General features: G+C 57.3%; 2 protein-coding genes across 2 annotated transcripts in view; both read right to left on the reverse strand.

Moving 5' to 3' along the window:
- Positions 1–66: 66 nt before the first annotated feature.
- On the reverse strand, positions 67–6533 carry GRWD1 (glutamate rich WD repeat containing 1). Its single transcript, XM_055411686.2, has 7 exons — positions 6135–6533; positions 5820–5937; positions 5507–5669; positions 2972–3185; positions 2740–2882; positions 2363–2560; positions 67–1063 (listed from the first exon to the last, which is right to left on the reverse strand). The coding sequence occupies exons 1-7, from the start codon at positions 6319–6321 to the stop codon at positions 746–748; spliced, it is 1341 nt and encodes a 446-aa protein (XP_055267661.1). The 5' UTR covers positions 6322–6533; the 3' UTR covers positions 67–745.
- Positions 6534–7770: 1237 nt separating this feature from the next.
- The window catches only part of GRIN2D (glutamate ionotropic receptor NMDA type subunit 2D), a 34477-nt gene continuing 29707 nt past the window's right edge, over positions 7771–12540 (reverse strand). Inside the window, exons 11-13 of the mRNA XM_055411707.2 lie at positions 10686–10873; positions 10267–10499; positions 7771–10095 (exon numbers count right to left, since the gene is read on the reverse strand). Of these exons, the coding sequence (XP_055267682.1) occupies positions 8764–10095; positions 10267–10499; positions 10686–10873 (1753 nt within the window). The 3' untranslated portion in view covers positions 7771–8763. The remainder of the gene's footprint in view (positions 10096–10266; positions 10500–10685; positions 10874–12540) is intronic.

Here is a 12540-nt window from a genome sequence, read left to right on the forward strand (position 1 = left end):
TGCCAAATCCTTCCTCCTCCTCGTTTCCTCGTGAGCCGGCGGCCAGAAGGACCAGTCCCCACAATCCAGGCTCCATTCTAGTCCTTTATTGCCTCTCAAGAGCCCCTGACTTCCCCCCCGCACAGTGCCTGTCTCTGGGAGGAGGGGAGAAGGCTCCACCCAGTCAAACCCAGCTGGCAGGAAGACAAGGGCCACAACAAATTCTGCCGGAGGAAGCCACACCGCGAATTTGGTCCTGCCACTCTTAAGCAATTGAGTTCCCTGAGGGAGACCGGGGGCAGAGAGATCAAAGAGTCAATACAGCTGACAAAATATCCACAGCAACACAGGGCACACCAGGCCCATCTGGGAAATGGGCTAATGGACTCTTCTGACAGGTGGGGCTCACTGGGTTGACCCAAGTCTTTGGGTCGGAGGGTTCACTGGAGGCAACTGCAATGGTTTTACAGGGCCATGGGTCAAACCAACTGCTTCAGTTGGAGGAATCAATGGGAGCAAACTGAGTCTTACTTTTAGAGCCACGAGTAAAACCATCTCTCTTAGCAAGAGGGGCACTGGACCAAACCAAGTCCTTGCAAAGAACAGTAAGTCAAACAGAATCCATCATGGTGCCCAATGGGCCAAACCAAGTCCTTTTGGAGAGGCGCTGGCCAGCAGATCTGAATGAGTCCCTTCCAGGGAAATGATGAACTTCAATTTCAATTCCAAGTAAGTGGAGGACCAGACAGACTCGGCCAGGCCAAGCTCAGACACTGATGGTGCGGAAGACGGTGAAGCCCGATAGGGCAGTGCTGACCAGCACCCCGGGGCACTGTGGGTGCCAGTGTAGCTCCTTCAGGTCCGTCTCACCCTGGTGCACGAACAGCAGCTGCTGGGGGAGGTCGGCCAGCCCTGGGTCCGTCTCCGCGTCACCGGCCTCGGGGTCCCGCTCCACGGCCAGGTCCCACTGTGTAATCTGGTTGTCTGCACCCGAGGCCGCAAAGACCCCACTGTCCTGGGGGTGCCACTCAACGGAGGTCACGGGGGCCATGTGCTGCTTGAAGGTGGCCACTGGGGAGCCAGACTACGGGAAGATGGGAGTCAGGGCGTCTGAGTCCCTCAGCCTGACTCCAGGGGTGACCCAGGCAGAGGCCCCCACCCCTCTCCAGCCTTAGGGTTCAGCCAGACCTTCACCTCTCCAGCCCCCAAAGACCCAGGGTCTCTGAAAGGGATGGAGGGCAGAGTACAGCCGGTAATAAAAAGGTAGTGCCCCAGGGCCTGCTAGGAGTTGTGGCTTCACATGCAAAGAAGTCCCTCCCAGCTCCAGGTCACAACTCCCCAACCCCTGCTCCTGGCTGGGCCTGCTTCCGCCTCCTTCCCTGTAAAAGGAAGGTGTGAGGGACTTCCCTGGTGGTTAAGACTCTGCACTTCCAATACAGGGGGCACCAGTTCAAACCATGATTGGCTGGGGAACTAAGATCCCACATGACATGCAGCCAAAAGAAATAAATAAAATTGAGTCTTGAAACAAATTTTTAAAACTAAATTTCAAAAAATCAAAACGTCCCTCCACCTCCCCCACCCAGAAGGCCGGGTTTTCTAAGTGCCCTCCCCAGTGATTCTAGAAATCCTTAATGGGGGCACAGGCACGACTCCCAGGCTCGAGAGAAAGCAGATGCAAAGATGCACTTTTAATAAAAGCACGGGTGCTGGGGGGGATGTAACTTGGAGGGGTGGTTCCAACGTTTCAACCTGGCCCTATGATCCACCTGGCCATGCACCTGCCTGGGAGGGGAAAGGGGCTGGAATCCACGTCAAGAAGCTTCCCCAGGGCTGATTCTGTAGAACTCATTACGCTGAGGGGGAGTAAAAGGGATGATCCTGGGAAGGCCCAGAGGTGTATGGAGGAGTCATGGCTTTGTCCAGGGGGAGGCCTGGAGCTCCTCTCAGCTCTGCAGAGTCACCAAGAAGCTGGGCGATCACATCCTATCTCCTCCTGTCCCTCTGGGCCTCTGTGCCTGCTCCCGGCATGACTGAGCTGAGCTCTGTTCTCAGCTGACTCTATTAAATCCACCTACAATCCTTGAGTCCTTGAGCCTCTGGGCAGCATGGCCGATGCACAGCTCCCCTCGGGCAGATGGGAGTTGTAGTCTTTGCTTGGCCCAGCCCCGATCCTCCTGTCAACTCTACAGATGGTGGAGGGAGCAACCCCATAGCCGCCCCAAGCCTTCCTCTTGCTGACCCTGTTTCCTCATCAGGATCCCAGTTCTGATGGCAGGGCCATCCAGCTCTGGCGAATAAGCCATCTCAGAAGGGAAAAGCCCACAAATCCTAGTGGCCGCTGGGAGCTCTTCCCACCCCAGGGGTCCGGCTGGGACGGTACCTTGAACTGCCGCAGGTCCCAGACCTTGAGGGCTCCGTCGTCCCCACCACTGAGCAGGAAGGGCTCCCGGCGGCTCCAGTTGATGACGTTGATGTCCCCATCATGGGCGGTGGCGGTGGTGAGCATGCAGGCCTTGCTGGGGGCTGCCCGGATGTCCCAGATGCGGATGGAGGCGTCAGCTGAGCAGGAGGCAAACACCTGGACGGGGCAGAGTCGGAGGGACCCCGGTGGACCCCTGCTCCACCCTGGAGACCGGGGACCAGTGGTGGGCCAGCCTTTCTTTTAGTGACCGAACCCCCCGCACTGTCACTTGGACCTGCCCCCGGCCCCCTTCTTCCCCCCAAGACCCTGGAGTCCAGACCCCAGCCCTTCCTTACTGTGTCCTCGGTTGGAGACCACTGCAGGTCCTCCACGGAGCGTGTATGGCCCACGAATGGCCGCTGGTCCACGTGCCAGGAGCCCCCGTCTGTTGGTGTCCAGAGGTGGATGTTCTTCTGACAGTCACCGGTCAGCAGACGCCCTGGGAAAGGCAGTCGGAACTCTTGACCTCATCATACTCAGCCGGCTGTGGCTCACCAGACCCCGTTCCCACCCACCCCCGGGACTCACCGGGCACACGAGGGGACCAGTCGAGGGCAAAGCCCTCACCCATGTGGCCAGAGAAGGCAAAGATGGGCTTCACACTGGTCTGGTCATCCTGGAGGAAGAAGGCCAGGGCTTTGGGGTCATCCACCACTTGCAGGAGTGGCCGCAGTGAAAACACTTCCACCTGGCCCTTCTCTGACCACACCCCAGCCACCAGCTCCTCACCCAGCCACGACACCTGCAGAGTAGGGAGGAGGGGAGGGGAGGTGAGCAGGACAGGAGGCGCAGGGTGGTGACGACAGCACTTTCATCCCTGCCTCCCACGCAGACCTGGGACTACAACTCCCAGAAACCTTTGTGGGAACAGGCTCACAACTTGAAAACCAGCTTGGTATCCAGGACAACTCCCCCCACTGTGGTACAGATGACCGTGGAATATGACAGAACTCCTGGACTCCCAAGAATTGAGCCCCCAGAAATCTGTTCAGACTTCTGGTCTCTGGAACTGCCTAAGTCTAGGCAGGTCCCTGGAGAAGGCAATGGCAAGCCACTCCAGTACTCTTGCCTAGAAAATCCCATGGATGGAGGAGCCTGGTCGGCTGCAGTCCGTGGGGTCACTAAGGGTTGGACACGACTGAGCAACTTCACTTTCACTTTTCAATTTCACGCATTGGAGAAGGAAATGGCAACCCACTCCAGTGTTCTTGCCTGGAGAATCCCAGGGATGGGGGAGCCTGGTGGGCTGCCGTCTATGGGATCGCACAGAGTCGGACAGGACTGAAGCGACTTAGCAGCAGCAGCAGCAGGCAGGTCCCAGGCCCCAGTCTCCAGATCTCTCTGCCTGTGTACCTTTGCTCACTAGATCCTGTTCAGCCTCAAGGTTTCCAGTAGCCCCTAGGCCCTGACCTCTCTCAACTCCAGGCTCACATCAAACGGACTGTTTATAGACACCCCAAGGCCAAAGCCAAGTTCCTAATTGCCCTCTGCCACCTACTCCTCCCTGGAGGTCCCCACCTTGGGCTCTTTGACTACTTGTCTCTCCTTCCTCATACTATGCCGGCTCCACCCAAAATGCCACCACTTCCAACCCTTTCTCGGTAGCTCTGCTGTCATCACTCAGGCTACTATGCTGAAGTCACCCTTCTTTGCACTCCTATCCTGGGCCCCTCACAGGACCCTGACCTCCCTACGGTCTATTCTCAATACAGCACACAGAGAGAGCCCATTAAAACACAAGTCAGATTCCATCCACCCTTCCCTCGAAACCCTCCAGTGACTCCCAGTTTCTCCCCACATAAAAGCCAAGTCCTTACAATGGCCCACAAAGCCCTGAACAGTCTGTCTCCTCCGTGCCCACCCACCAAACCCTGTCATTCTCCCCCTCATCCATTCAGCACTGTTCTCCCCAACTTCCCTCAAAACTCCTCAATCAGTTTGCCCCAGGGCCTTTGCACTTGTTAGTCCCTTGCTGGGAAACCTCTTCTCACCGATATCCTTGCTTCACTCCTTCACTTCCTGTAGGTTTCTCTTCAGAGAGCACCTTATCAGTGAATGCTTCCTTGACCACACTGTTTAACAACTCCAGGGGCTTCCCTGGTGGTCTGGAATCTGCCTTTGCAGTGCAAGGGACACTATTGCGATCCCTGGTCTGGGAAGATCCCACTAAGGCCATGCTCCACAGCTACTGAGCCAGTGCTGTAAAGCCTGACAGCGTCAACTACTGAACCCACATGATGTAACTACTGAAGCCCTTGCACCACAGAGCCTGTGCTCTGCAACGGGAGACGCCACTGCCATTGAGAAGCCCGAGCATCAAAACCAAGAGTAGTCTCTGCTTGCTGCAACTAGAGAAAGCCAGAGTGCAGCAACAAAGACCCATTACACCTAAAAACCTAACTAACTAAATAAAATAGCAAGCCCATTCCAGAAGACCCTAATTCCCTTATCTTGTTTTATTTTTCTCTACAACACTTAGCACCTTTGGACATTACACATAGGCTTAGTTTCTTATCCCCTGTGCCACTGGCATGTAAGTTTCATGCAGCCAGAGACCTTTTGTTCCCTGTTAACTCCCCAGGTCTAAAACAGTATCTGAAACACAGTAATACCTCAATGGAAACACCTCTCAAAAACCATGGGCTAAGCACTGCTCCAAGCACTAGCATAGAGCATCCTGTTCAATTCTCACATCGACCTGATTAGAAGGAGCTATAACTCTGAATCACAAAATGACCCCACAGCCCAGGACACTCCCTGAGCAATAACAGAAAACACAGAGATCTCATGTTACTGCCAAGTACTGTTACTAGACTCCTGAAATCATCGTACTTCAGTTACTGAAATAGAGGTATTGGCTATTCCACTTTATCTTCACATCAGCCCCATCAAGTTTGGTAACTCTCACCGTATCCCCATGGCATCTAGCACATAGTGTCAGCGATCACAATTAACTAATTAAAAAAACTATGTGCCAAATGCTCTTTTTAAAGCTGAAGGGCATGGACGTGGGGGACGGTGTGCTCCAGAGTACACAGGGCAGGCTCCTGGGGCTGCATTTACCCGAACTCGGTTGATGCCTCCATAATGGGGCACCATAGCCAGCTCCATCTGAGGCTTCCCCTCTTCTTCATCCTCTTCGTCGTCCTCCTCCTCCTCGTCGTCGCTGCTCTCGGATGGTTGGCGCTTTGTCCCATGCAGATTGTGCATCCGAAGCATCATCAATCTGGGGAAGGTGTGGGAGGAATGAGGCACCGGATGGCGGGATACTTAGGCAGGAGGGAGGGAGGAGGCTGGAAACCCCGACTTCTAGGTCCTGAGGAAGAGGAAGCTGGAGGCTCAGACGCCCCTAGCCCTGCAAAGCCTCAGTTCTTACCTGTTGCTTTGGGCGCTCTCGGCCTGGGTCCCAGCACACAGGTAAAGTGTAAGAGGAAGCTCAGTTCGGTTGTCTCCCAGGTGATCCCGAACTATGTCGAAGCTGAGACAGGGGGAGCCTGGGAATGGAAGGAGGGATGGGAAAATTAGGATTGGACAGAGATCTCTGCCCTCTTGAGTGTAATGTCAATTCTCTTAGATCCTAATTTCTCTTTCAAAGAGCCTCTTATGTTAAGGGTTCAGAACCAGCTCCCCTCAGGACCCAAGATTCCAGTCTCCTTCGTGAGGACCCAGGATGCCGTGTGCCCAGCCCTACCAGTCTGTGCTTGGTGGTACAGCACGTAGGCCTCCTCGTCCATGACCAGCTCCTCTCCTTCGCGCAGCGGCGGTCCCCGGCCAGGTAGGTAGGCCCGAGCCTGGCCCTTGGACCCTGTTTCTTGGGATTCGGTCTCCAGAGACTTCCCAGTTTCACTCATGTGCCGCCGACCCTTGCCCGTCGCCATTTTCGGAGCCTCTCCTGCTGCTGCTGCTGCTGCTGCTAAGTCGCCTCAGTCGTGTCCGACTCTGTGCGAATAGCGTCACTTCCGGGTTGCGTTTTTTTTCCCTACTTAGGAGGATCCGCCCTACTGCGCAGTTACCTTGGAAACCTCCTGGTTCACCAATTAGGGCGATGGGGAGAGGGCGAAGAACTAAGAAAACAGCTTCCTGGCTTGGCTACCGAGGCCTGCAGATCCGAGGCAACTATATCCTCCCCGTGACTTTGGGGCGCTCCTCTGCAGAGAGGCGGCAAGGCCTCTTGGGAGTTGTAGTTGTGCAGGAGGCCTGTTTGCCCCATCAACTATACAGGCATTCCAGACCCGGATTCCATCTTCCACCTTTGATTCCTAATGCTTTCTTACTTAGTTAATTATTCGTATATGCAAATAAGAGCTTTTACTGGCAAGGAGACTAGGTTTCTGCTCCCTGAGGATCCATAAAGCCGATTTCTTTTCCCCTCCTTGTTATGAAGGCTTTAATTTACTTCAAAATGCTCAAGTGTAGGCAGGATGATATGTATAAATTAGTTCGTTGAATCTACCCTCTAGGGGTAGTCAGTTGCCTAACCAGGCGTTCATGGTGCAGCCCTGGTCAGCAAGCGCTTAATCAGAAAGTCCACCCTCTAGAGGCAGCTACTACAAGTGCTTCCGCTCTTTTCATTGCCCATCAACACCAGAGATTTGGCTAATTGGCATAATGAAATGTTAGAAATTCTCATTGGTGAGATTAACAGAATTCAAGATATGTGAGTTGGCTAGGCTATAATAGACACTCACCTCCCTTGCATGAACAGGATATTAAGAACCTAGCAAGCCTCATTGCTTGTTGCCATAGGAATGGTACCCTAGTTCAGTTCAGTTCAGTCGCTCAGTCGTGTCCGACTCTCTGCGACCCCATGAATCACAGCACGCCAGGCCTCCCTGTCCATCACCAACTTCCGGAGTTCACTCAAATTCACGTCCACAGAGTCGGTGATGTCATCCAGCCATTTCATTCTCTGTTGTCCCCTTCTCCTCCCGCCCCCAACCTTTCCCAGCATCAGAGTAGACTGACCCTAAAATGTTATGATCCCAAATCTTTCTTGAGTTCTCTGAGCCCTCTTCTCCTTCTGCCCCCACCCCTTCTCAGCCCATCCCAGCTGTTTTGGCCTAGCTGGGTAGTTTGTGGGATCTTAGTTCCCCAACCAGGGTTCAAACCCTTGCAGTGGAAAGGCAAAGTCCTAACCACTGACCGTCAGGGAATTCTCTCAGCCCTTCTGGGTCTTTATTTGCCACCTCCCTCCAGGATCTCTGTTCTTGCTGAAATTCTCTTTCTGCCCCCTCTTCCTCTGTAGGACTTTTCTTGGTTTCTGTTTCCTCCAGAGAAGTTTGAAGGGAACTAAGAGAAAGACACTGTGCTCACACTGGGCTTGAGGAGGCATAAAAACATGGTTTATTCCAAACACTGCAATGTGGTACAGGAGAGAGGGAAAAGAGGTTGGTAGTGAGTGTGGACTCCCAGACTCCTCCCTTCCACAACCCAGCTCCAGACCCGGCTGGAGATCTGGGAGGTGGAGGTTTGGGGACGGCGGGGGCGGGGGGTCTGCTGCGTTTTTATTGAAAGGGTTGGATTTGGAGAGGATATGGCCGGTGGCACCTAGGGCTGGTCGTGAGTTGCGATAGGGTGGGAAGTTCTGGCTTAATGGAGGTTGGGATCAACGCTGGGGCAGTGAAGGCGGGGCTTCGTTGGGGGCGGTGTCCTAGGACAAAAGAGGGGAAAGCTACTGAGGTTGGAAAAGGAGAAGGGGGTGTCACGGTTTGACGTCGAGGGTCACAGTCTGGTCGGGGCACAGTCTGGGGCTCGGGTCACAGTTTGGGGTCAGGGGTCACAGTCTGGGGTCGGATGACCATTTTCAGGGGTCGGAAGTCACAGTCTGGGGTCAGGGGTTTCTGTGTGGCGGGGCCAAGGTCTGGGGTCACAGTTTGGCGAACGCGTCTCACAGTTTCGAGTCCCGATGGATGAAAGGTTAAAAACGGGCTTCCCCGGAGGCGTGCCTGGGGGGCCGGGGAGCTGCACAGTGATGTGGGGGCCACGGCCCCGGGCGTGGGGGTGGGACGCGGGCGTGGCGTGACCCCGCCACCTCCCGCCCCATCTGGTGTCGTTAAAAAGCCCTTGTCGGGTTTAAAAAAAAGTCCAGTGGGCTCTGAGACCCCCGCCCCCTTGCTCCCAGGCTGGGTGAGATTTGAGGGACCAAATCCCCTCCGGTTTGAAATGCCCCCATAGCGAGGGACGCAGGACGCTGCTCCAGGCGGGGTCCGGCCAGTTCCATTTTCTTCATTTCCAACCCTCGCGGGTCCTGTCCACCCCGCGTGCCCCCTCGGGCTGTGGCCTGCGCTGACCGAGGGGGCGGCGGGGCCTCCCAGGCCGCGTCATACCTCGGACTCGAGGCTGGAGAAGTGCGCCGAGCCCCGGCGGGTACCCAGGTCCCCGCCCCGGTGTCTCCGGTGGGGCGCGGCGGGCAGCGGCGGCCCCCAGTGAGCCGCGTGCGGGCACCGGCGCGCGTGGCGGGAGGGCCCGGTGAGCCTGCGCGCGGGGGCGGCGCGGGGACACGAGCTGAGGTCCTCGAGCGATCGCGAGGTGGGCGCGGGCGGCGGGAGGTCCCAGCCCCCGGCGGCGCGCCGGTGCCGGTGGTGGTGCGGCGCGGCGGCGGCGGCCGCGCGGTGTGAGGCCCGCGAGCGGTGAGGGTGCGGCCGCGGGCACCCGCAGCGGGCCCGGCGCCGGTGCGGGGGCCCCGCCGCCCAGGGCGGGGGCGGCGGCGCCCACCAGCCGCCGTCCAGGCCGTCGTGCGAGCAGCTGAGATGGCGCGGCGGCGGCAGCAGCTCCAGGCTGGCGCAGTGGCGACAGTGCCAGGCGGCGGGGCCGCTGCGCGGGGGCAGATAGTCCCAGCTGCCGGCGCGCCAGCCCCCGAGCTTGTCGACCGACCAGTAGCGGCCCGGCGGCGGCCCGAGGCGCTCTGCATATGGGTAGGGGAAGTCGGCGAACCACCAGGGCTCTAGGCCGCCCAGCGACGCGCCGCCCAGGCTCTCCGAGTCCTCCGAGTCCGACGGCGACGGCTCGAGGTCAAGGTAAGGGCAGGGCGGCGGCGCGGCGCGGCACGGGGGTGGCGCGGCCTGGGCTCCAGCGCCCGCAGCCCCCGCACCGCCCGCGCCCCCCGCGCCGGGACCCAGCAGCGGCTGGCTCTCGGGGTCAGAGCGCGGCCAGCGCGTGGGCGCCGGCGGGCTCTCGTCCTCGAAGGCCAGGCGGCAGAGCGGCGGCCCGACGGCGGTGGCCGCGGCGGCAGGGGGCGCGGGTGGCGACGGGAAGCCGGGGAAGGCGCCGGCGGGGGGCTCGGCCGGCTCCTTGTCGCGCACGATGGCGAAGTAGGAGGGCGGCGGCTTCTGTGGCGGCTGCGTGGCCGGCGGAGACAGCGGGCGCCCAGTCGCGCCCCGGGGCGCCGCGCGCGCCTCGCCCACGCCCAGGCCCTGCGGCTCGATGGGGCCGTAGTAGCGGTGGAATCCGTCGGCCAAGCCCGCGCCGCCGGGCGGCCCCGCACTTTTGGCGCGGCGCCAGCGGTCCACGGCTGCGCGCTCGCGCGGCACGAAGGGCGCGGGGCCCGGCGGCGGCCTAGCCGCCGGGTATGCGGGGCTGGGCAGCGGCTGCGGCGGCGGCGGCGGCTTGGCGGGCGGCGGCGCAGCCTCTGCGCTGCAGCAACTGTACATGCCCTGTAGGGGCCGCGGGAGGAGCCGGGTCAGCGCGGGATGCAAGGGACCACCTGCCTTCCCTCCGCCCCTCCCTCCTCTCCCGCACCTGACCTCCCCAGCTGCCTTCCATTTCTCGCCATCCCTGCCAGTTTCTTCCTTTCTCTCCCCCTCCGCCCCCTCTCTCCCCCGTACCCTGGAGAAGGCCAGCAGGAAATCCATGCGGTGGGTGGGCCCCAGGCAATGCCGCAGGCGCCAGTACACCAGGTGCTCCCAGGCGAAGACGAGCAGGGAGAGGCCCATGGCCACCAGGAGCATGTAGAAGACGCCCGCCATGTTGTCGATGTCCAGCTTGCTGCTCATCACCTCGATCTTGTCATTGTGGCAGATTCCCGAGAGCCACAGCCGTTCCAGCATCTCGATCTCATCTGGGGACAGGCAGGTGGGCGGTCACCTTCCGTGGGCACCCTCTGAAGAGCCTCTTCTCTGATATGAAAGTCTGGGTCCTCAGACCCTCCCCCCGCACCTTTACCCAGGACCCAGGGGTCTTTGCCTCCCCTCCTCCACTTTCCCTCCCCCGCCCCCTGCCCAGGCGTCTCTGCCTGCAGCCGCACCATCCCCCAGGAACTGCAGTAGTGCCAGGTCAATGGGCCGCTTCCAGCGGGAACCCTTGTGCAAGGCGATGCCATAGCCTGTGGTGGCAAAGACCTTGCCCGAGCCGATGGTGACGAGCTTGCAGCCCTCATCTTTGCGGGCCATGTAGTTGAGCACAGCCGCGTCATAGATGAAGGCGTCCAGCTTCCTGCGGGCAGGGGCATGAAAGGCAGAGTCAGTCCCACCCAGAAGGCCAACCCAGAGCCCCGCTAACTCCTAACCTCCAACTGCTCCAGATCCTAACTGGTGGTGAACGCCTCAGCAAGCCACGGCACCTTTTTGTGCCTCAGTTTAAACATCTGTCCAGTGGGGACAACAGCAACACTCTTCCTTCCAAGGCTGTCACACAAATAGCCCTGGGAGCAAAGGAGTTGCTGGAGAAATGTTAGCTGTAAGTGTTAATGAAATATACTTGTTCGGTCCCTACTGGAACCTTGCAAAAGAAGGTCCTGTGTACGCCTCTGTTTTATTTATTTAAAATTGTGTTTATTTAGATGATTACTTGACTGTGGTGGGTCTTTGTTGTTGTCACTCAGCCGTGTCTGACTTCTTGCAACCCCTCGACCGCAGCACGCCAGGCTTCCCTGCCCTTCACCATCTCCCAGAGTTTGCTCAGACTCATGTCCATTGAGTCGCTGATGCCACCCAACCACCTCATCCTCTGTCACCTTCTTCTCCTCCTGCCCTCCATCCCCTTTCCGCGCTGGGTCTTAGCTGCGGCAATGTTGGATCTAGTTCCCTGACCCGGGCCCCCTGCATTAGGAGCCTGGAGTCATAGTCACTGGAGCAGACGGGACGTTCCCTACTCCTCCCTTTTAAAGAGGAGGGCTGAAGCTCAGAAAGGAGAATCACACCAATAATAATAATGTTATTGATGACTTCTGTTGTGCCATGCATTCTTCTAGCTACTATAATAACTCAATTCTGTCAACATTCCTGTGAGGTAGAAACCATCATCTCCATTATTCAGACCAGGAAACGAAGGCCCAGACATCCATCTTAATTTTTGCTTGGGTTCTCCCTCTAGGCCCTGATTTCTACAATTTGGTGGGAAGACAAGCACAGATTCTGAGTTAGTAGTTCTCAGAGATGAATACGTTGTGGCACTTGCCGCACGTCACTTCCTTCCCACCTGCTGCCATTTTACGTTTACTTCTGCGATGATCTGATTAATCTCAGCCTCTCCCAGCAGACCGCAAGACCCTCTAGGATAGGGTCCAAGACCCATCACATTCCAGGCTGTGACCCAGCAGTTCCTGACACAAACAAGGTGGTGGTTATATTTGTGGGATAAATGAAAGAATGATAAAGGAATCTACACTTCTGTGGATTACACACCGTGTAACTATCCTGTGACATAAGATAACTGCTCTCGATTTGACCTATGAAGATGTCCAGGATGTCTTAAGGAGAAAAAATAAAAAAATCTAGTCTCAGTATCCTCGATAGAATAGAGTTCCATAGTTATTTCCTGGGGTGAAATTTTGGTCATCTTAACTGTAGACACCAGACTAGTTCTCAGAAAGAGGAATCTATCTTGTCTAGTCCAACACTGTCCAAAAGAACATTCTGGGATGCTGGAAATGTCCCATCTGCGCTGTCCAACATGGCTGCCACCAGCCCCCTGTGGCTCTGGAGCACTTGAAATGTGACCAGTACAACAGAGGGATGGAACTTTAAATTGTATGTATTTATTTATTTTTGGTCACTGCAGTGTGTGGGATCTTCGTTCCCCAACCCAGGATCAAACCCACACCCGCTGCAATGGAAACACGGAGTCTTAACCACTGGACCAACAGGGAAGTCCCAAATTGT

This window comes from Moschus berezovskii, chromosome 22, assembly GCF_049115385.1.
Source record: "Moschus berezovskii isolate FMDL1 chromosome 22, NW_MosBer_1.0, whole genome shotgun sequence".
In the NCBI taxonomy this organism is placed as follows: Eukaryota; Metazoa; Chordata; class Mammalia; order Artiodactyla; family Moschidae; genus Moschus; species Moschus berezovskii.

Bases quoted from the DNA above. Each gene is read 5' to 3' on its own strand.
- GRWD1 (XM_055411686.2), bottom strand. From the start codon at position 6,321: ATGGCGACGGGCAAGGGTCGGCGGCACATGAGTGAAACTGGGAAGTCT. The intron at 2,883-2,971 runs GTGAGTCCCGGG...TGCCTTTCCCAG, and splicing joins CTGGTCCCCTCGTGTGCCCG to GGCGTCTGCTGACCGGTGAC. The intron at 1,064-2,362 runs GTACCGTCCCAG...ATCTTCCCGTAG, and splicing joins GGGACCTGCGGCAGTTCAAG to TCTGGCTCCCCAGTGGCCAC.